This window comes from Neurospora hispaniola, assembly GCF_033458365.1.
Source record: "Neurospora hispaniola strain FGSC 10403 chromosome Unknown B0T23scaffold_1, whole genome shotgun sequence".
Lineage (NCBI taxonomy): Eukaryota > Fungi > Ascomycota > Sordariomycetes > Sordariales > Sordariaceae > Neurospora > Neurospora hispaniola.
Window position 1 is genome coordinate 3,331,123 of NW_026944406.1, and position 21,844 is coordinate 3,352,966.

General features: G+C 52.4%; 6 protein-coding genes and 1 non-coding gene across 7 annotated transcripts; 6 read left to right on the plus strand and 1 right to left on the minus strand.

Annotated features, from left to right (window-relative positions):
- Positions 1 to 167: 167 nt before the first annotated feature.
- Positions 168 to 5,910, plus strand: B0T23DRAFT_450330 (anticodon binding domain of tRNAs-domain-containing protein). Its single transcript, XM_062841087.1, has 5 exons — positions 168 to 817; positions 875 to 3,016; positions 3,074 to 3,409; positions 3,459 to 4,458; positions 4,517 to 5,910. The coding sequence occupies exons 1-5, from the start codon at positions 596 to 598 to the stop codon at positions 5,755 to 5,757; spliced, it is 4,941 nt and encodes a 1,646-aa protein (XP_062697186.1). The 5' UTR covers positions 168 to 595; the 3' UTR covers positions 5,758 to 5,910.
- A 1,615-nt stretch (positions 5,911 to 7,525) lies between these two features.
- B0T23DRAFT_19882 (ubiquitin-conjugating enzyme/RWD-like protein) lies at positions 7,526 to 9,017 on the plus strand. Its single transcript, XM_062833343.1, has 2 exons — positions 7,526 to 7,801; positions 7,937 to 9,017. The coding sequence occupies exons 1-2, from the start codon at positions 7,709 to 7,711 to the stop codon at positions 8,558 to 8,560; spliced, it is 717 nt and encodes a 238-aa protein (XP_062697187.1). The 5' UTR covers positions 7,526 to 7,708; the 3' UTR covers positions 8,561 to 9,017.
- An 842-nt stretch (positions 9,018 to 9,859) lies between these two features.
- B0T23DRAFT_19886 (uncharacterized protein) lies at positions 9,860 to 13,465 on the plus strand. Its single transcript, XM_062833344.1, has 5 exons — positions 9,860 to 10,252; positions 10,325 to 10,412; positions 10,492 to 12,072; positions 12,160 to 12,416; positions 12,491 to 13,465. Exons 1-5 carry the CDS (start codon positions 10,112 to 10,114, stop codon positions 13,340 to 13,342), a joined length of 2,919 nt encoding a protein of 972 aa, XP_062697188.1. The 5' UTR covers positions 9,860 to 10,111; the 3' UTR covers positions 13,343 to 13,465.
- Positions 13,466 to 14,325: 860 nt separating this feature from the next.
- Positions 14,326 to 14,398, plus strand: B0T23DRAFT_t20. The gene has a single exon. It is a non-coding gene; the product is annotated as a tRNA-Val (tRNA).
- A 167-nt stretch (positions 14,399 to 14,565) lies between these two features.
- B0T23DRAFT_349870 (uncharacterized protein) lies at positions 14,566 to 16,181 on the plus strand (the record flags this gene model as incomplete). The annotated part of the gene is made up of 2 exons (XM_062836044.1): positions 14,566 to 15,403; positions 15,509 to 16,181. The coding sequence occupies exons 1-2, from the start codon at positions 15,045 to 15,047 to the stop codon at positions 16,179 to 16,181; spliced, it is 1,032 nt and encodes a 343-aa protein (XP_062697189.1). The 5' UTR covers positions 14,566 to 15,044.
- B0T23DRAFT_450334 (uncharacterized protein) lies at positions 16,034 to 17,920 on the minus strand. Its single transcript, XM_062841088.1, has 2 exons — positions 16,671 to 17,920; positions 16,034 to 16,597 (listed from the first exon to the last, which is right to left on the minus strand). Exons 1-2 carry the CDS (start codon positions 17,434 to 17,436, stop codon positions 16,497 to 16,499), a joined length of 867 nt encoding a protein of 288 aa, XP_062697190.1. The 5' UTR covers positions 17,437 to 17,920; the 3' UTR covers positions 16,034 to 16,496.
- Positions 17,921 to 18,024: 104 nt separating this feature from the next.
- On the plus strand, positions 18,025 to 21,811 carry B0T23DRAFT_19982 (DNA polymerase family B-domain-containing protein). Its single transcript, XM_062833360.1, has 3 exons — positions 18,025 to 19,026; positions 19,079 to 20,883; positions 20,948 to 21,811. The coding sequence occupies exons 1-3, from the start codon at positions 18,259 to 18,261 to the stop codon at positions 21,687 to 21,689; spliced, it is 3,315 nt and encodes a 1,104-aa protein (XP_062697191.1). The 5' UTR covers positions 18,025 to 18,258; the 3' UTR covers positions 21,690 to 21,811.
- Positions 21,812 to 21,844: the final 33 nt, after the last annotated feature.

Sequence of the window (21,844 nt, forward strand, 5' to 3'; positions counted from 1 at the left end):
CAAAGGATTTCCTCCGCCCGGATTAGTTGCACTTTCAGGGGTCATTACTGTAGTGTACATCGCAGGCGGAGTGTAGAGGGTAGTACTGGACTGTAGACCCGCTCACAGCGGTGGGAACTTGGTTAGTTTATCGGGACTCGCTGGGGGAACCTTATCAGCCAGGCTCGAGCTGAACAGCGGAATGGATGCTGTTGTCGTGGACTCGGGCTCTGGACCATCCTGTTGTTGGGGACATTCACGGGTCTTCATTTCCATTCCAAGTCACAGTTGGAGTCATCCAACGAGTCACACACTCACTTGTCCACTTCACCCATCTTCCATCCATCCATCTCCTCTGCTCCCACTCACTTTTGGAAACGCGACCGTTGACCACGTCACTTTGTTTCCACCCAACCTTCACCCTTCCCTTTCCCTTTTCTGAACCCAGTCTACCACGAGTTAAGATGGGCTCCGCTCAGTGAAGTCTCGCAGCCATCTCGGCTGTGTTCGTTGCATAAGGCCTAATACACCAGACCAACCCCTTTTCCACAACGACTAACAAGACTCACTGATTAATAACCAGGATCTCTGCCCAGCAGAACCGGGTCTCGCAATAATGGCGTGGAAGAAACCTGCCGGCAAGAAGAAGCCTGCCCAACAACAAACCCCCAAGAAGAACAATGAAGGCAACACCACTTTCCCGGGGCTCAAGGCCCCGGGGCAAACCCCACCAGCAAAGACTCATTATCAGGAAGTCCAGGAGAGTGAAGTAATGGTGCTGCAGGCCATCTATGGCGAGGACTTCACCCAACATGAAGCAGCACACGGGGCATGGCAGGTAGGATCCATCTCTCCTCTTCTCTTCCCACAATGTTGTTCACTAACAGACGTCCAGAAATCAGAACCCCGTTTTGACATCAAGATCAAACCTTCATCTGACCAAGAGCTTTCAGTAACACTGGGCGTTGTCATGGTGGCCACCTACCCAAAGACACCTCCACTGCTGACCATCAAGGATGACCACAGTCTTCGAGAGTCGACCAAGTTCAAGATTCAAAAGTTTGTGGAAACACAACCAAAGATCTACGCGCAAGCGGAACAGGAGATGATAGACCAGATTGTCGAAGGGATCCGCGATATCCTGGAGGAAGCTGCTCAGAAAAAGGTCCAGGGCCTGGAGATCCCCTCCTTGGAAGAGGAGAGGGCAGCCCACGAAGCAGAGCTGGCAAGGTTAGCGCAGAGCGAAAGGGAGCGAGAGGAACGGAAGAAGCTCGAAGAGAGCAAGGAGGAAGAAAGAGTCCTCGAAGACATGCTCCAGGAAGAGCTCAAGCGCCAGCGAAATAAAGCAAAAGAATCCAGAAAGAAGAACAGGAGCCATCAATTATCCCCTGACCGTGCTCCGCAAGATCCCGGCGAGACTGACGAGACGCTCATGTTTGATCAGCCCTGCAAGATCACTGATGGCTCTGGTAATGCCTTGTTCTTCCAAACCGTCATTGGCAAAACTGTCTTTCGCGAAGGTCCCATCACCACCGTCTACAAGGTCAAACCAGTCCTGTCCGCCAGAACAGTGCGCCCCAGCCTAGCCTTGAAGCAAGTAGAAGTCAAGTCACACGGAAAGGATTCGGCTCAGTTCAAAAAGCAGCTGCAGTATCTAGAGTCGCAGATGGAAACACTGAAAAAGCTTCGCCATCAGAATCTGCTTCCCTTCCTTGACTTCAGGATCGATCGAGGCGTCAGCGACACCGATTCTTCTGCGCCGACCATCTGGACCGTCAGCATTCTGACGCCCCTCGCCACCAAGGGGCCCATTGAAGAGCTTCTCGATCTAGCGGGCCACATTGACACCAACAAGGCAAAGATATGGACGGCTGACCTGCTGGAAGCACTTGCATTCCTACACAACAACGGAATCGTTCATCAAGACCTTCACCCAGCCAACATTCTCCTCTACAGAAACGAGGCGGGGGATATAGTGCCTAAAATCACTGATTCTTTTTATCAGAGGGAGCTTCACAACCTCTGTACAAAGATAAAGACGCTGACATCCTCAAAAGCCGCCAAATCCGCATACTGGTTTCCGCCCGAAATTGCAGGTGTAACGAAGCCTCAGTACACTCAAAAGACCGATGTCTGGGACTTTGGCATCGTCTTTCTTCAAATGATCTTCGGTTTGGATGTTGTCGAAAAGTATCATTCGCCTTCCGCACTGATGGATTCTCTTTCCTTGTCGGCTCCGCTGGAAGAACTGGTCTCCAAGTTCTTCAAGTCCGACCCCAAAAAGCGGCCGCGGGCTTTTGAGTTGAGCTCAAGCGAATTCCTTGCTACCAATGCGCCCATTATCGATGACGAGGACATTGCTGTGCCGGGTTCCTTGATGCCCATGCCGCAAATGACCCCGCAGAGGATGAGGCACGACTCGATGAGTCGCGGACCCATGTCTTCCAGATACCGACAGGACTATGTGGAAGAGGCTCGTCTTGGAAAAGGAGGGTTCGGAGAGGTTGTCCGAGCCCGCAAGATGATTGACGGACACCTATACGCCATCAAAAAAATCACACAAAGGTCTCAAGAGACACTTTCGGAGATCCTGAAGGAAGTCCGACTGCTTTCCCAGATGAACCATCCGGCTGTTGTCAGATACTACAATACATGGCTGGAGGAGGTGCCGGACTACGCGGAAACAGAAGGCGATACTTCAACAGAAGGGGGCGCCACGGACGTTACAGACAGCTCTCAGATGACGATATCACACGGCATAAATATTGAATTTGCTGAGAGCAAAAGCAGAGGTCTCGATTTCATGTCCTCCAGTGGTCACCCGGGCATTGAGTACGATTACAGCTCGAGTGAAGAAGAGGATGACGATGAAGATGAAGACGATGAAGAAGACGAATCCGACAATGACTCCAATGACGATGCTGCCACTGTAAGCGGCAAGAACCACCTTGGTGTCACAGGACGGCGTCCTCGACGGGGAAGTGCTCGCCCATACAAGACCGTGATGTATATCTCCATGGAGTATTGCGAGAAGCGGGTAGGTTCCCATTATGCCAAAACCAAAACCCGAATGACAGTACTGACTATTCTATAGACACTGCGCGACTTGATTTCTCGGAACCTGTCTAAGGAAACAGCTGAGATCTGGCGCTTGTTCCGCCAAATTCTAGAAGGGCTCTGCCACATTCACAGCCTCAACATCGTTCATCGTGACCTCAAGCCCGAGAATATCTTCATCTCTTCTGGACCTGACGGCCTGGATAACGTGAAGATCGGCGATTTTGGGCTGGCCACTAGCGGACAGTTGGCGATAGACAGGTCAACAGCAAGCTTGGATGCAAGCGACATGACCAGGAGCATTGGCACAGCAGTTTACGTCGCCCCTGAGGTCCGGACGGGTGGCAGCGGCTCTTATACATCAAAGGTGGATGTAGGTTTTTCCCATCCTCCTTGCAAGACTAGACTGACATCATCCCTAGATGTATTCCTTGGGCGTGATTTTCTTCGAGATGTCGTACCCTCCCATGCTTGGAATGCAGCGCGCCATGGTCCTTGAGCAGCTGCGCCAATCCCCTCCCATTTTGCCCGCTGACTTCAAACATATGGATAAAAACCATCTCGAGGTCCTGTTGTCACTGCTGACTCACAACCCTAAAGAGCGCCCTTCGAGCTCAGAGCTTATGAAGAGTGGCAAGCTTCCGATTCAGATGGAAAGCGAGGCGATACGGCGTGCGATTGCTGGATTGTCGGATCCCAACTCACCTTACTACCAAAAGATGCTCGAAACTTTGTTCTCTAGGCCGATCGAACAAGCAAAGGATTACGCCTGGGACATGTCTTCATCTGGGCCATCACCCCAAGAACTCTTGCGACAGTTCATCGTCAAGGACACCTTGATATCCATCTTCCGGCGACACGGTGCGGTTGAGGCTCCTACCGTCTGTCTGTATCCCAGCTCTTCGCATTATGGCCAGAACGCGGTCCATCTCCTCGACCAGAATGGTACGGTTCTTCAGTTGCCCTTCGATCTCATGATGGGCCATGCTCGCTCTCTCGCAAGGATCACAAACAGCCCCGTTGTTCAGAAGTCATACTCCTTTGGCAACATCTTCCGTGATCGTCACGGCGGTGGTCAGCCTGATGTGTACGGAGAAGTCGACTTTGACATTGTCACTTCAGATGCCTTGGACCTTGCTTTGAAAGAGGCCGAGGTCATCAAAGTTCTAGACGAGATCGCGACTGCGTTCCCTACCGTGTCGTCTACTCCCATCTGCTTCCAGCTTGGGCATTCGGACCTCTTGAATCTTATCTTCGAGTACTGCGGCGTGGAAGTGGGCACACGCAGGGCTGCTGCTGAGGTCCTCAGTAAGCTCAACATTCGCAATTTCACTTGGCAAAAGGTGCGTGGAGAGCTTCGATCACCCATGGTGGGTATATCGGCAACCAGCGTAGACGAGCTGCAGAGATTTGACTTTAGAGGTAAGTGTGACTTTACACAACGAAAATACTTACACCATCAACTAACCACTTGTTTTAGATACCCCGAGTAAGGCCATCTCGAAGATCAAGCTTCTTTTCGAAGGAACGGAATACTACCAACAGGCTTCATCAACGTTAGCCCATCTCAAGGAAGTGTACGAATACACCAAGCGGTTCGGAGTACAAAACAAAATCTACATTGCCCCTTTAAGCAGCATCAACGAAGCCTTCTTCCGCGGTGGCATCCTCTTTTCTTGTCTGTACGACAAAAAGGTCAAGGATGTCTTTGCCGCCGGTGGCCGCTACGACAGCTTGATTAAGGAACATCGTCCCAAGATCGGCAACCGGTTCGAAGAGCGCCATGCGGTCGGCTTCAGCTTGAACTGGGAGAAGCAGCTCGCCAAGCCCGTCCCGAAGGCCACCGGCAAAACATTCCTCAAGAAGGCGGCTGAAGAAGAGAGTCAAGGCCTCTTCAACATCAAACGCTGCGACGTCCTTGTCGCTTCCTTCGACCCGGAAGTCCTCCGCTCCTCTGGTATTGAGCTCGTCCAGACGCTTTGGGCGCACTCCATCTCGGCCGAGCTGGCCCGTGACGCCCGCTCGCCCGAAGACCTGCTCTCCAAGTACCGCGACGAGTCGTACTTGTGGGTCGTCATCATCAAGCAGGACAACATGCTCAAGATCAAGAGCATGGCCCGCAAGGACGCGCCTGACGCCGATATCCCCGCCAAGGAGCTGCTCAACTGGCTGAAGGCCGAGATGCGCGAGAACAGGGACGCTCTCATGCGCGGCACGGGCAGCGGCAGTATATCTTCGGGAGCGGCCATCAAGTTCCGCGGCGGTGGCGGCAGCGGTGGCGGCGGCGGTCTCTCGTCCTTTGGCACGAACAACTCGGAGTTGAACAGCGGGTTGTTCCTAGGTGCGGACGGCGAGCGCGAGCAGGAGGTGCACGTGCTCGTGGCGCAGACAAAGAGCAAGAAGTTCAACCGCCGGCAGGTGGTGGAGCAGGCGCAGATGAGTGCGGCGAGGCTGTTGCAGAGCTTTCTGGACGGGCCGATTGCCGCGATCGAGACTTCGGATAGCGTGATGGAGATGATACGGCGGACGAGCCTGAGCGATGCGGAGAGCTGGCGCAAGGTGGAACACAATGTGGGCACGAGCGAGAAGAAATATGTCAAGGAGATTCACGATATGTTGAAGGGGTGGAGGTGGGAGTGGGAGGCCAAGAAGGGATCGGAGCACGCGTTTGTGTATAATTTCAGGACGGGGAGGTGCATCTATTACGACTTGTCGGCTTGATCGAGTCGGTCGGCAGGGTGTTGAAGCCCTGGGGAGGTACCTAGCTGGGTAGGATACGTTGGTTGGTGGTGGGTTGGATGTGTGTATTATAGGTATACAGTTGTAAGGCTATTAGGTAATCCCACCTAAAGGCATCACTGCTCTTTCAAATCGTCCGATGTTCCTCTTGCTTTTCGTCCATGGTGATCCCCTGAAACACCAACTCAACTTAAGTCAGCCTCATATACAGAACCCTAACCCTTCTGTCACAAGTGAAACGCCCAACCATCTCACTACGGGAAGAGCACCCTGCTGGCCAACAAGAGGTTCGTTCGCACACAAGAAGCCAGGAAGAAGACAGATTGCGGAGGAACTGACTATCAAGGTCCTTGCCTACTGTTACCCACCGGATTCCCGTGGTTTACGAGAAATTGGGAGCCGCTGCCAGTATGCGAACGAATCTCCTTCCCTCATGTTGGGTAACACGCTACCTATACCTACTCTTATTCACAGCAAAGTGTTGTGGATGACGGGTATATGATGCTTGGAAACAGATGCGAATGTGGATTCGATTAAGGCATCGATCTTTTGATGTCCAGTCAACCTAACAGGACAACATGAAACTGCGTCACTTTGTAGCTTCAGTGGACCGTGATCTACTTGGGGAAATTGTTAGTGCATCCTCTGAAACATCCGATAACTGCAGTTCTGACCACCACCAACATGCCCTATCACCATGCTCATTTGTCAGTGGCAAAGGAACTGTACCGTTGGGTCGTCCCGTCTTGCCTTGCGGGTAGATTGTACATGATTGTCTGGTGGTTATAGATGTACTTTCATGCCATCTGGACCGAGGACTTGCAAAAAGCCAGCTTCTTTGTCTTTCCAGTCAAACCTAACTCAAGAAGGGCTTCCCCTTCCTCAGGGAAAATAAAGAAATAAAAAAAAAAAAGAGAGAGAGAGAGCGCTGTTCTGGGAGGTTCCGCCTGCTTTGTAAAAGTTGACGGGCAATTACAATACGATAACATGGAAGGGCGGGGATTACCGCCTCCCTCCTTTGGCGATACTCCTGTCAGGTGTATTGAGTGGTCTTAGGTAGAGGTGGTAGGTATGCCGAGAGCCCGAGACCGCCATTGTGCAGCGGCGTTGACCACCATTGAAAAACGTAAGGCGAGACATGCAGTTGTTAGGATTCCTCAGTGCCTCGCTCAGCTCGGCTGCTGCACCACCATGGAAGAAGGAAGTTGGGCAATGACGGGACCATCACAAATGGCCCGGGGCCTGGGTTGCTTCGTCTTAGTAGACTTGAGAGTGCGTGCTAGAGACTGCACAACCTCTATCCGGGTCCTCGCTCCGAGGAACCTAAGGGAAGCGTGACCCTGCCATGATTCCATCGCTCACATTGTAGTAGTTCACACACCTTTTCCTGATCCGGTTGTGACGCTCGTACGCCCTTTTTCCTCCCGTCTGACCCTGCTTTCTCCTGACTCGCAACCTCTCTATTGTTCCAGATTGTCACCGCCCAGCCTTTGATTTTCAACCCACCTCCCAAAGACCACCATCGTGACAAACCGTGAACTTCTATCCCGACCGTCCGTGCTTCCATAGTCTATTCCCAGGCATTGTTTGGTTATCGTTATCATTCCATCCCTCTTTAAAAGATCAATACCCACTCCGACCTTCACCTCCGACCGTCTGACAATCTTCCCAAACACCCGCCCGCCTCTTGCCAACATCCCCTCAAACTACAAATACCACTATTCTCCTCCCGAGCCCCCGACCTTGCGCACGAGAGGAATCTTCGTCAGCATTTTACGTGTCGATCCCTTGACGAGCCACCACAACATATCTACTTCACCACCACCGCCACCACCAACGAAGTAAAGTGGGCTTTTCCAGCGGCAGCCCATTCTTTCTTTTGTCAACCTCCGCCACCGGCACCTCGCCTTCACTTCCGTAACCACATTGTGCCATGTCGTACAGGACAACAGCGTCGGGCGCTACAACGCGCCTGATGAGTGAGATGAAGACGCTACGAAAGGAGAAGTGGATTCACTTTGAAGATGTACGTTCTGACCCCGTTCGTTCTTTTCCTTTGCCGGTCTGTCTTTCGTGGGCGCAGTACCCGCACGTCGATTCTAGTATCACTATACCTCCACTACGGAACCTAGACTGACGCTCACTTCTTTGGCGTAAACAGGACGATTCTGCGACCCTCAACATCCTCAAGTGGCGCTTCGGCCTCATGGTTATCAACCCCGACAGCGCCTTTAACGGGGGGTACTTCCGGGCCGAGATGGTATTTTCGGACGAATACCCCTACCAGCCGCCCAAGTTCCGCTTCCTGATCCCCATCACCCACCCCAATGTGTATCCGGACGGCCAGCTCTGCATCTCGATCCTGCACACACCCGGCGAGGACCTAATGTCTGGCGAGCAGGCGAGCGAGCGTTGGTCGCCGCTCCAGGGCGCCGAGAGTGTGCTGAGGTCGGTTCTGTTGCTGCTGGACGACCCTGAAATCAACAGCCCCGCCAACGTGGACGCGGGCGTCATGTACCGCGACCGCCGAGAGGATTACAACAAGAAGGCCCGGGAAACGGTGGAGAGATCAAAGAAGGATATCCCGCCAGGATTCGAGATGCCGGTCAGCTTTGAGGAAAAGCCGCCTCCGAAGGCGGAGAACGACGACGACTTTTGGGCCGAGTCGGATGAGGAGTTTGACTTTGGTGGTAGTGACACCGGGGATGACGACGAGATGGAGGACTTTGAGGACGGGGAGGAAGGGAGCGAGGATGACGACGACGATTCCAACTCCAAGCAATAGACGGACTTGCTTGCTTGTTGTTTCTTCAACAGCAGCAGCAACCGTTTATATCGTTGGTGTCAAGCTGGGATGGGTTTGGTCCGGGTCAGGATGGTGATGATATACCTTTCTCTTTCTTATTCTTGTTCTTTTTCAACCCGTGATATTTGCATAGCGTCGGGGACACTCGCGGTGTGTTTGGGCGTTTTCGTGGTCTCCCAAGCAGACATATCTGGTGGGAATTTCATTGGTCGCTTTTTTACATACAGAGACACACCGTCACCCAAGTACTTGCCTATCCTTAGCCACAATGTTCTTGCACAGCGGAAGACACTGGCAAAGACGGGAAGCGGTCTGGCCTCATAGTTACATAGAATACCTTTAGCGGAAACGTCTAGACTAGAGCTATAGACTCAACTTTCGTTTTCATGGAGCGATGAGCGGATGTAGCCTCGCGATGGCATCGCTTAGTTCAGAGAGCCGAATGGCCCGTCTTGAGCCCGTGCACGATGTCAGAGCCCAAGACCTCCGTCCCTTGACACATAACAGTGAAGAAGGGCCCGGGCCCCGGGGATGTCCCCTCAGCGGCCGAGCAGTTGACCTCCGAAGCCCCTCCATCATCCCCTCATGAGATACTCATTTCTGTACAGCAAGTGAATTTTGTGAGCAGGACGAAACCGATGAGAAACCGAAGGATACCTGCCCGACGCTCCAAGATCATGCATCTCTTCTTTGGCTTTCGTTGTCATCGTCCACGTTTACCCCTAAGGTTAAAACCTAACGGAGTGCCTCAATACACTTACCTTTCCCCCATTCCCCGCAGTTTTTGCCATCAATCAAAAGCTGCCCCTGCCGCATTGTTTGTGTACCTACCGTAGGTACAGGGCTCGGGTACCTCATCAAGCAGCTCTTGCATTTCATTGTCTGACAACGTAAAGGCAAACAACATCCCGATCTGGCTTCCCATCATCTCGTTCGCCCTGTCTTCGTCCAACAGCAACAACAACAATAACAACAAAAAGTAAGAGCAGGGCTATCCTTCGCCCACTTCATCCTTTTCGCTCTTAAAGCCAGCAAAGTAGCTCGACAAACGCCAAGAAATAGTACATTCCAAACGTCTCCTGCCCCAACCCCCGGTCCCGTCTCGCAGGCCCTGCCCATCAAGGTCACCATCGCTGCCCCGCCGATCCGATATCATTAAGTCAGAGTAGCCTACGCAAACCTCAACTTACCAACTCTCTCCTACTCGCTTCGGCCATCCGATCGCCACACAATTCGCCGCCCCTCTCGGACCCAATTTACAGATTTACATAAATCGATAGGGCTTTTTGCGATCAGGATTCTTTTCTCTTCTTGACCGACGCAAGCTGCTTCCCTCCCCTCCACCCCTGTGGCCAAAGTATCTCTCGATCAGTGGCAGCCCAGCTACATCTCAACCACCTGCGGCACGCTCCGACCAGGAGCGCGAGACGCTGGGACTGTTGGCGGCACATAGTGAACGAGCGCAAGAGCCGACTACAATTCGCACGACGGTGATACGGCTAGCGGCGCAAAAGAGGAACATCGGTCACCATGGATGACTACCAGGAGAAAATCCAAATGGTGCGCGCCATCACCAATTACGGTGATGAGCCGACCATCGCAGCTGCTCTGCGAGCCAAAAGTGGTGACTTGGAAGCGGTCATCAACATGATCCTAGACGACTTGGATAAGGTTAGATTCCAGCGCACCACCCCGCGGGGATCATGTTGAGACGGAAATGGGATACTGACGCTCGGGGTACAGTTTCAGAAGACCTACGCCTGGGATGAGAGTGTGTTTAATGCGAATCGTGAAGGTGATGGAGTTACAGCTGTTTATGGGCCCAATCAGTGTAAGCTTTCTGTTTTGGTTCGACTCTTAAAACTGCTTGAATACCATGTTATAATCTTCTGCTAACAAGCTCGGGTTAGCTTTCCATATTCAGCCTCCAGACAACAACAACAACAACAACAACAACAACAACAACAACAACAACAACAACAACCCCGTTCTCTACGGATACGACCCGGGATATGATCCCACTGCTCCATCTCGGCCCCCTTCGAGGGTTGACAATCGGTCTCCGATCGGACGCGCTGTGGAAATGACTACCGGCACATATCCCTCCGGTGCCCCGACGAACCAACAGGAAGAGGACGCACAGCTACAACAAGCCCTTGCGGCTTCCATGAATCCTTCGGGCATGCACACCCCTCAGCCGAGTACCAACGGACATTCATTACCGCCGCAGTTGCCCCCTCCACCCCCACCCCAAGAATCGGGCGTCACTAGCAATGGCGCATATTTTGGTCCAGCGAATAGGACGGACTATGATCCGAATCAATGGGCCATGGTCCCCCTCAGGCTTTGCCAAACGGATCCAAGACCAGTCAGCAGAGTAAGGGCTCCCGGGAGCCCGGCTTTTTTGAGGAACCGTTCCGAAAATTCGACCAACCGACACCGTATCGGTGGAATTTTGACGATATTACACTCCATCCCCGCCGCACGGAACGCGCTGCTCCAGATAGGCGCTGCGCCGGAACACGGCTATGGAAGCAACAGTGAATGGTGGAAGGGACAGAAGATTCTTCCCCCGGAGCTCCAGGCACGTAGTGAACAAATTGACTCGGGACGGGATCAGTTGATTCCCCCGTGGTCGGACGAGCTTCATCGCTTGGTAGCATTCCTGGACTCAACAGAAAGGGCCTACGGCACGGCAGACATCTTGGCGGACTGCAGAGCTCCCGGGGTCGAAGAGCGCTGGGATAGCGAGAAGGAATTCTTCGACAGCCACTTGGAGATGCTGAAAGCTAGAAATGATGGCAGCTGGGACGATCTCACCATGTGTTATAAAAAGTCCCTATACGGCACAGCAGAAGGCTCCTCGGAAGAACATGTCAACATTCTGGACTGCGAAGGTGTCGATCTTACCACAGGCAACCTCTACGGCTGTCTCGATAAGGTATTTTGGGTGGACCGGAATACTTCAATAGAGTCACTGGATGGCGCCCCCTACAGCACCATAAGTAAGCTTCCCGAGGTACTCATTATTGGGCTTAAAGCATCACAGGGACTCCCGGCAGCTCTTGACATACCCGAGACGATATACCTTGACCGATACTTGGCATCCAATGAAGAGAAAATCAACGAACTACAAGCAGATCTTTCAAGACTTGTGTACGCATATCGCAAATGTGTGGAGGAGGAAGAAAGGTTGACAACATGGAGCAATAACCAAACGGGCAAACCTGTGGATCGTCGTACTTTGATCGCAGACAGTATTGAACGCTGCAAAGACCATATCCAACAAGTCAAAAATCGGGCATCCTGGAGAAACTTCCAAGAGTCAAGTTCCGATGTTGGCGACAATGGGAATGGTTACCAGCTTTATCTAGCGGGCGCTGATAAGGAGGCTCCGGTCTCACCGGAGGAGGCGAACGTCATCGCTTATTACGAGCGCAAGATCAAATTTCTGACAGAACAGGCAGCCAGAATCGAACAGATCATGCAAGGTAGGGTCACTGTGGCCACTCTCTAAGGCTCATTTCTTCTTCCATATGCCATCAAATGTACTGAAATGCTGACCTTCTGATTCACAGGCACTATTGCGCCACAAAAACGACGCATTTTGGACGCTTTGGACCAACATAGCAAGGTTCTCACTGTTCCTGCCCCGGACAATTCATGGGTCCCCACGGCCAAATATACTCTTCGTGGCATGACAAGCGAGCCGAACACAGTGTTCTTGCGGAAACAGGAAGTAGAGCTTATTGACCTCGACAATGGTGAGGTTCCTGCGGAACAGTGGTATAAGATTTGGTGCTATTCCGAGAACAACTATGCCGTGCAGATCGAAGTAAGTTTCTCTGCATAAGATCCATGAGACCGACAGTGATGGGCGGATCGGGCTTGCTAACGTTATATTATCAGAAAACAACCTACGAGACTGCTATCTCGCAGGCTTGCGCGGTCGGCACTGAACCTCTTCTGATTTACGCTTCGGACAAGGCAATGAAAACTGAACCAATCCCGTTGAATGACGCTCTAAAGGCCTTTATCAGGTTTGACAATAAGTTCTTCAGCCAAGAGCTGGCGCAAAATGAGCACGAACAGCACGAAGACTCCAGAAAGCGTGGACCCATTTCGATGTCGTCTCCGGACTCGAAAAGACGTAACAGGTCCAACAGTCTCGACTCAATGGCCACTAATCACGCATCAGCGGGGGACCTAGATGAGGAAATGCGTGACGAAGAGTTCATCGAATTTGCCAGCGGATCGGTGTACGGAAGCAGCGCGGAGAAGGCTACCACCAGCTCTGACCATGATATGATGGACGGTCTCCCTCCTTCCTTACGTCAGGAAGATGGCCGTGCTCCGCATCCCAATACTTTAGTCGATCTGCTCACACCACCCTATGAAGAAAAGGTAGAGAGCAAGGAAAAGGAGTCATCGAACATTGATACCTCGATGGATGCCGCATCAGAAAGGATGAGGCGGGTGTCCCTTGACGAGGACAAGATGGATGTCGAGTGGGGTCAAGCGGAAGTCGTCACCAACACCGTTAGCAGCCAGGGCAGCGGATCCAGTGCCCATACTGAGGACTCTGGTATTACCCTGAAGCCAACTAAAGGTGCCGACGATGGCACCACACCGGCGAAGAGCCCAGAGATGCAAGAGCGCAGTAACAATCCCTTTCTCGCCAGGGCACCCAACACTTCCATTGCCGCGACGACCTCAGACAGCACCCCACAGCCATATAGCCGCGCTACTATGGACTTTTAGGCAGAGGAATTAGCGCCTCAATACGAGGGGTTTGAACCAAACATTGCTTTCCCGCGTATTCACACGCGAACTAGAAAGTTGTTTGAGAATGATCGTTCAAGAGCTCGGATTGGTGGCTATGCGTCATGGACAGACTGTTCGAGCAAGAGTTCTTCTCCACCATTCGCAAAAACTAGAGACTCCAACACTGCGTACAAGCAACAGGACTTAGCACGCTCCGAGTCACACAAGCCATATGACCCGGCAATGCCCCAGACCCTGGACAAGGATCACCCCATAAACGATGGGGATCAGAAAGAGACGCCCAAGCGAAGCAGAGCGTATCCCCGGTGGAAAGTTTGCCGAGACGTGCAAGGCTGCATTCGAGCCCTGAATGCCCAAAGTCTTGAAGTCGGACTGGACGTGAAGTCGAGTCTCAGACCGAGCTGTGGCGAGAAGCAGCATCGGAGGAGTTGAGTGGATGATTGGTTCGCGAGCTTCCTCGATGGTGTCATAACTTCGAGAACACAGCGACTTTGCTTAACAATATCTGTGACACTTTAAGCAGATGAGTTTGCATAGCGGAACTCTATTCGACTCGAAGATGTTATGTTTCTATGTGACATACATCCATCACAAAACTAGTGAACAGTTTTGCGTACTTGCATGTTAAGCGATGAAGAGCAAAAGATTCGGAGGAGAATAGTAGGCAGGGTAGTGTTGTGATCAATGCAATAGGACATGATACCCTACGTGGGGCAGCCGCTTTGTGAAGAAGAACAGTAGCCAGTCCGTAAATGCTTTGTGTCAGTGTGCCGAAATGACTGCTTGAAATGACGAAAAGGCGGGCTGACTGAGAAAATCAGCGGATGTACGAACTTGTTGATCAATAGGTAATTGTGCTCCTGCATCGTCGACAAGATTGACTTGAGGCAACGAACCTTGAGATGAACCATGGTCATTATAGGCGGCTGAACTAGACAAAATCAACAGCAATAATCGGAGCTCGAATAGTGTAGTGGTTATCACGTTCGCCTCACACGCGAAAGGTCCCAGGTTCGAAACCTGGTTCGAGCAACGTTTTTGCTTCCTTTTTGGTTCGATATCTAAGGCGGCTGTCGAGCTTATGCAACTTCGGAAAGCGAAACAAACAAAGGTACGAGGTCGGAATAGGGGGGAAGTGGAGTTCCAGATGCGCTCACCTTTTTGGGCCGTTCTTGTGTAGGCGCCATAGTAGCGTATATAGCACACATGACCGTTGAGGGCTCTTGCCTGCCGCGCAAAAACCCCACCTTTAAGACCTGTCCCACTTCCGACATCATCCTTTTTCTTCCATCTTTCCATGCGGGGCGGGCGCACCCACGCAAGAGCTATGATGCTTGTCAGTGGGGTTTTGACGCTGTGAGCTGTCTGTCCCGTCCCGTCTCTCGGATTTGGCGAATTCCAGCCATCCTTCAATTCCACAAGGCGACCGATACTGTAAATCACCATCAGCTGCCGACGAATCGCGCAGATATCTCGACGTTTTTGATTGGCATCTGTATATCAACGGTCTAGTTGCGAGCAATCAGCGGTATAACTCGAACATCGCTTGGGTCGGTATCCACGATAGGAACCGATTAGTCTACAGCATCAGGGGCAGTGTCACGAACTCCACGTCGCCAACCAAATCACCCGAACCACACAACATATTTGCGCCATCATACCCGCAACAGCAATAGCCATGGCCTCAAAACAAGACGCCAAGATCCAAAAGATCATTGCGCGACTACAAAAGCGCATCGCCGAGGGCCAGTTCGAGGAGCAGTACGAGGCCGGGCAGGAGACGAGGTTGGTTGCGGCGCGGTACACAAAGGCGGAGAATTGGCCGGCCGCCATCGACATTCTGTCCAGCGTGTCGCAGGCGCTGCTGAAGGCCGGAGCGGGCGGCGCCGGTGGCGATCTCGCCATCTTGCTGGTGGACGTTTACAAGCAAGGCAAAGTCAAGCCGGATGCGGCGTCGCGCGGGCGGCTGTTGACGTGTTTGAGGCTGTTTGAGTTCGAGGAGCCGACCAGGAAGAAGTTTGTGAAGGAGGTTTTTGAGTAAGTCTTCTTTCCAACTGTAACGCGGGTTTGCACAGAAAAGAGGACAAGATATAAAGAAAATTGAAAAGGCAAGAAGAGGGACTAAATCTTTCATTTGAACAGTTGGTCTCGAAAGTTTGGCGAATACCCTGCCGGCGACCCGGAACTGCACCACGTTGTCGGCACCCTAGCCGCCGAGAAGCACGAGACGGATGAGGCCGAGAAACATTTGGTTCTAGGCACCAAGGAGTCGGCCGAGGTGCTGACGCGCATGGAGTACGAGTGGTACAAGGACAGCGAGCAACCGCACACGGCCGCCCTCTTCGCCGCCCGCGCCATCCTGCCGTATCTGCTGCTGGCTAATGTCCGCGCGGCCAACACGTCATACCGCGCTTTTGTCTCGGCGCTCACGGTCGAAAACTCGTCGCTCGGCGTGCAAAACGTGGAGAGTTCCCAGGGTAGTGATATCCGCATCTTCCCGAGCTTGCCGCTGCTGAATTTCTTGGGACTGTTGCTGCTGGCGGTGCAGAAGGGAACCCCGGATCTGTTCAGGCAGTTGAAGACGAAATATGCGAGCAATCTTGCCGAGCTGGGGGGAGCGTGGGACGGCGCGCTGGAGATGATTGCTGAGATGTACTTTGGTATTCAAAGGCCAAGGCAGTCTAACCCATTGCTGGATATGATGGGTAGCTTATTCGGCGGCGGCGGTGGCGGTGGTGGTGGTGCGGGCGCTGCTGGGGGCAGGCCGCCAGTGAGGAGGGTTGAGGCGGCGCCTACTGCTGAGGGACTGGACTGAGAAGAAAAGAAATGGTGAAGAGGGATGGGTTTCAGTAAAGAAAGGCGCAGACGTATGCCTTTGTTCTCGCTTTATGCTTTGCCCGTAGTCTACTAGGATCCTGTTAAAGGTGAAAATGGTAATCATGGGGGGGTATACGCTGGTTATGCTAAGATAATACAACAATCCAGAGGGAAAAGAAACCCAAGTAGTGTGCTGGAAGAAAGAACTCGGAGAAGGAACCAGACCCAACTACCAACCAGTCTCGTTACCATGAATGCAATCCAGTCGTGTCAACAAATGCGTGCCGCTCGTCACTCAATCATGCCTCCCCAATCAGTGCAAATGAAGTACCTCCTCCCTCTCAAACATCCAATTATCTTCCGATAACGCCGCGACCTTGGCCTTCAAGCTCGCCTTGACTGCCTCCAGGAGATCTATATTCAGTCGTCAGCCGTCTTCCTCACATGTAGCGCCCATGGCGGCGCAACTGAAGCTTGAAAAACATACCTTCAGTATCCATCCCACCTCCTCCTCCCCCACCAGCACCTTCTCCTCCCCCTCCTCCTCCAGCCCCCTCTGGCCCAACATCCCCCCTCCCCTCTGCCTCGTGCTCCGTCAACCACTCCCTCACCGCATCCGCCAACCTCTCCCTTTCCTTCTCCTGCTCCATTCGGGTCTCCATAATCGTTTCCATCTCCTCATCGTAGGGGGGCGTGGGAGGGTCGTGACCCAAGTCAATTTCTCCCGTTTCTTTGTCGCGGACGACTATTTCGAGGTTGGGGTCTGTGATGGCGTCGGTTAAGGGTTGGGGTTCTTGTGAAGAGGTCATTTTGGTGTCTTCTTCGTGGTGTTGTGGTAGTTGTTGGTGTTGTTGACTGAGAAGATCTTGGGGGTAGGGGTAGGAGTCGGAGTAGGAAGAAGGTGGTTGGGTGAGGTAAGAAGCTTGTTGGTGATGCGCTTGTGGGTGAGGTATATGTGACTGAAAGTTGCTCTGGTGGATCTGAGAGTGAGAGGTCTGAGAGGTCTGAGACTGAAAGACTTGTTGGGATTGAAAGTGTCCTTGAGACTGAGTATCTGGAACAACAGTGGGTTGTCGAGATGCCTGAGCTGGTTGTGATTGTGGCTGTTGGAACAGGTTGCGGCGGACTGATGCTCCGACTCTTGCTCCCGCTCCCGCTCCTGCTCCGGCGGAGGAAAGTCCGGTGTGTGGAGGAGGCGCAGTTCGCGAGGGAGCAGCGGGTTTGAAGTTGGGCCCGGGACGACGGTCGGCCATTTGTGTGGATGTTGTCTCTTGGTCTTGAGGTTGTAGTAAATGCGTTGGTTGGTATGACTTTTGGGTTTGGCAGTTCAGTCAAGTTAAACTGTGAATGTTATTGAGGTAGACTTCGTATACTCGAGGGAGCGATACTTCACAGACTTTGTTGCCTGACCTTCCAAGGGAGAATAACAAGTGATGTAAGGTTATGCAATTACTTGGTGAAAGTTGTAAGTGGTATGAGAGAAGACGCGGGGCATACCCCGGTCGCCGCACTGCGAGAGACGTGAAGTGGAGGAGGACAGGGTTAGGGTCTGACGCGAGCTCACGTGCTTCGATTGAAGCAACCGGGCGGCATCATCCAGTTCTCTAGTTGCCATTTGCAAGCTCGAGGATGTGTTTGAAGTTGTTCGAATGGGCTACTAATACCGGTACAGTCACTCGGGTTCGTCGATAGAAAGACGTTGTCCGCAAACGGTGCTTTGACTTGGTGGTACTAACGCAAGAGGTACCTCGTTCTATTTGCAGGGGTTAAAGAGGTGCAGTTACAGGTAATTAACGGCGCGATGTAAAAGTGGGTGCTTGTCACGTAACAAAGACGTTCGTCGCGTATAGTCGCGATTCCCATTTCATCCCATTACAATTCACATTCTCCGTCCCCTCTCTCCAACCAGACGTATTCTCTTTGGCTGTCATCATTGCTCTTCTTTTTTGTTCTTCGCCAAAGCTGACACTGAATTTTCCACAAGACAATAACCCCATGTCCTGAAAGACGTCCATCTTTGTGGATCCTATCCTAGCCGACCTCTGCCACAGGCACTCAACTTCCAAAGAGCCAGAATGGCGCCCTCAGCGTTGCCCCAGAAGCGCGCGTTTGGCGAGGCGTCAAGCGCCCGCAGCAATATTCACAATCTTCCCGCCGCTTCATCAGATTCAGCCAAGAAAAGACGCCTCGACGATGTCCCTCCCTCTTCCCGCTTCCGAACTTTCAAGAATGACGGCAAGGGCAGGATACCCTCAACCCAACCCAAGAGCGCCTTCGAGAGCGAGGTGCTTGAGCGCATGAGCCAGGATATTTCCGACCTGAAACAGAATAATTCGGAAAAGGATCAAGCTTGGGAACGCCCGCCGCTACCAGCGACCTACAACCCAGCTACAGACAGTCTCTGCTTCCAGTCCATTGAGGCTGAAGAGGGATTCCTCCACGGCGGCCAAGCGACCATTAAGCTGTTTGGTGTTACTGAGAATGGAAACTCGGTCCTCCTCCATGTCAAAGATTTCAAACACTACCTCTACGTTCAAGCCCCTGTATCGTTTGGTCCCGATGATTGTCCCAAGTACAGAGCATTCCTCGAAACGCAGCTCGCCATGCCCACACCGGCCATCCATTCGGTCACCCTGACGATGCGCGAGAACATGTACGGCTTCCAAGGCAATACACAAAACCCTTACATCAAGGTCACCGTCAACGACCCAAAGTTTCTTCCCAGAGTTCGAAGATTGATCGAAACAAACAAAGCCAACTGGAAGGGCATGTGGAAAAGCGATGGGTCTATCATGACTTTTGATGATATCCAGTATTTGCTTCGGTTCATGGTTGACTGCTCGGTATGCCACCCCCTCGCACTACCCCTGAATTCCCCAAGCTAACAAACACCAGATTGCTGGTATGTCTTGGGTGGAGGCTCCCGCAGGCAGCTATCAGCTTGTCAACGATAAACACTCCAACTGTCAGATCGAAGCCGAGATGAGCTACCGTGACCTAATAGCACACAAGCCTGTTGGCGAATGGTCCAAGATGGCACCTCTTCGAATTCTTTCCTTCGATATCGAGTGCGCTGGCCGCAAGGGCATCTTTCCCGAACCGCAACACGACTCCGTCATTCAGATCGCAAACATTGTCACAAAGTACGGAGAGAAGAAGCCATTTGTCCGTAATGTGTTCTGTCTTGACACCACTAGCCCGATCGTGGCTACCCAGATTTTGTCTTTTGACAGGGAAGAGGACATGCTCCGCGAGTGGCGCAACTTCCTGGAACAGGTCGATCCAGACATCATCATCGGTTACAATATCGCCAACTTCGATTTCCCCTACCTTCTCGACCGGGCTAAACATCTCAAAGTCAAGGATTTCGACTTTTGGTCTCGTACCAGGGTAAGATCTGTCGCAAAGGAGACAAATTTCTCTAGCAAGCAGATGGGCAACCGTGACACCAAGGCTACAAATACCAACGGACGGCTTCAGCTCGACATGCTTCAACTCGTACAACGCGACTACCAGTTGAGGAGTTACACCCTTAATTCTGTCTGCTCGCACTTCTTAGGGGAGCAAAAAGAAGACGTTCATCATTCCATGATCACAGAATTGTTCGAAGGCACACCAGAATCCAGGCGACGTCTTGCACTTTATTGCTTGAAGGACGCCTACCTGCCGCAAAGGCTGATGGACAAGCTATCATGTTTAGAAAACTACACGGAAATGGCAAGAGTCACGGGTGTGCCGTTCAACTTCCTCTTGGCCAGAGGTCAGCAAGTCAAGTTCTTGAGTCAGCTTTTCCGCAAGGCTTTGGAGCAGAAGCTGGTCATTCCCAATCTACGTCCCGAGTCCTCGGAAGAGCAGTACGAAGGTGCTACTGTCATTGAGCCTACAAGAGGCTATTACGATGTGCCAATTGCGACTCTCGATTTCGCTTCACTGTATCCCAGTATCATGCAGGCACACAACCTTTGCTACACAACACTCATCAAGAAGCGGGATATCGAGAGATGGGATTTGAAGAAGGACGAGGACTACATTGTTACTCCGAACGGAGACATGTTTGTGACGACTAAGCAGAGGAAGGGTCTTTTGGCACAGATTCTGGAGGAGTTGCTCTCTGCCAGAAAGCAAGCGAAGCGCGAGTTGGCCGTAGAGAAGGACCCATTCAAGAAGGCTGTGCTGAACGGTCGTCAGTTGGCCTTGAAGGTCAGCGCCAACTCCGTCTACGGTTTGACGGGAGCCACAAACGGCAAGCTTCCTTGCTTGGAGATCGCCAGTAGTGTCACCAGTTTCGGTCGTCAAATGATCGAAAGGACCAAAAAGGAGGTGGAGGAGCGGTATACCATTGCTAATGGCTACTCTCACGATGCTCAGGTCATCTACGGTGATACCGATTCCGTCATGGTCAAGTTTGGAACCAAGGATCTTGCTGAGGCCATGAAGCTCGGCCAAGATGCCTCCGAATATGTCTCGGGCAAGTTCATCAAGCCCATCAAGTTGGAGTTCGAAAAGGTCTATTTCCCGTACCTTCTCATCAACAAAAAGCGTTATGCGGGTCTGTACTGGACCAAGCCTGAGAAGTACGATAAGATGGACACCAAGGGTATCGAGACGGTTCGTCGTGACAACTGCTTGCTAGTTCAGACAGTTATCGAGAAGGTTCTTAGGATGATCCTTATCGACCAAGACGTCCCTGGAGCCCAAGCGTAAGAGTTTGCCATATTTATCCCTTTTGCCATTGCCAACATCGCGCTAATTTACTACCCCCAGATATGTCAAAGACACCATCGCCGACCTCCTGCAAAACAAGATCGACATGTCTAAGCTCGTCATCACCAAGGCCCTGACCAAAGAGAACTACGATGCCAAGCAAGCCCACGTCGAGCTCGCGCAGCGCATGAAGAAGCGCGATGCCGGTTCTGCCCCGGGGCTCGGCGACCGCGTCGCCTACGTCATGGTAAAAGGCGCCACGGGCTCCAAGAACTTTGAGCGCTCCGAGGACCCCATCTACGTGCTCGAGCACAACGTGCCCATCGACACCAAGTACTATCTGGACAACCAGCTGGCCAAGCCTTTGGGCCGCATCTTCGAGCCTATCCTGGGCGAGACCAAAGCCAAGTCGCTGCTGCACGGCGACCACACCCGCGTCGTCTCAGTCGCCGCCCCGACCGTCGGGGGACTCATGAAGTTCGCCAAGAAGACGCAAACCTGCATGGGCTGCAAGAAGCCGCTGACGGGCAAAGAGGAGAGCCAGGGCGCTGTCTGTGCGGATGATGCTCCGAGAGTGGGTGAACTGTACAAAAAGACGCTTGACAGGGTGTCGGATCTGGAGGTCAGATTCGGCAGGCTCTGGACCCAGTGTCAGAGGTGTCAGGGGTCGATGCACTGCGAGGTTATCTGCAGTAGCAAGGACTGTCCGATTTTCTACATGCGGATGAAGGCTAAGAAGGATCTGGAAGATGCGAATAAGGAGTTGCAGAGGTTTGATTTCGATGCGGCTGCTATGTGGTGAAAAGGATTGGTATGGGTTCTTGAGGGTTGGGATGGGATGATTGAGTATGCGGCCAGCGTGTATCACGAGGGATGGGATAAATAACGGCTGTCTAAACCAAGTGTAAAGGTATCATACTGGTATATTGAGGCGTTTTGGTATGGAGATTGTTGTCG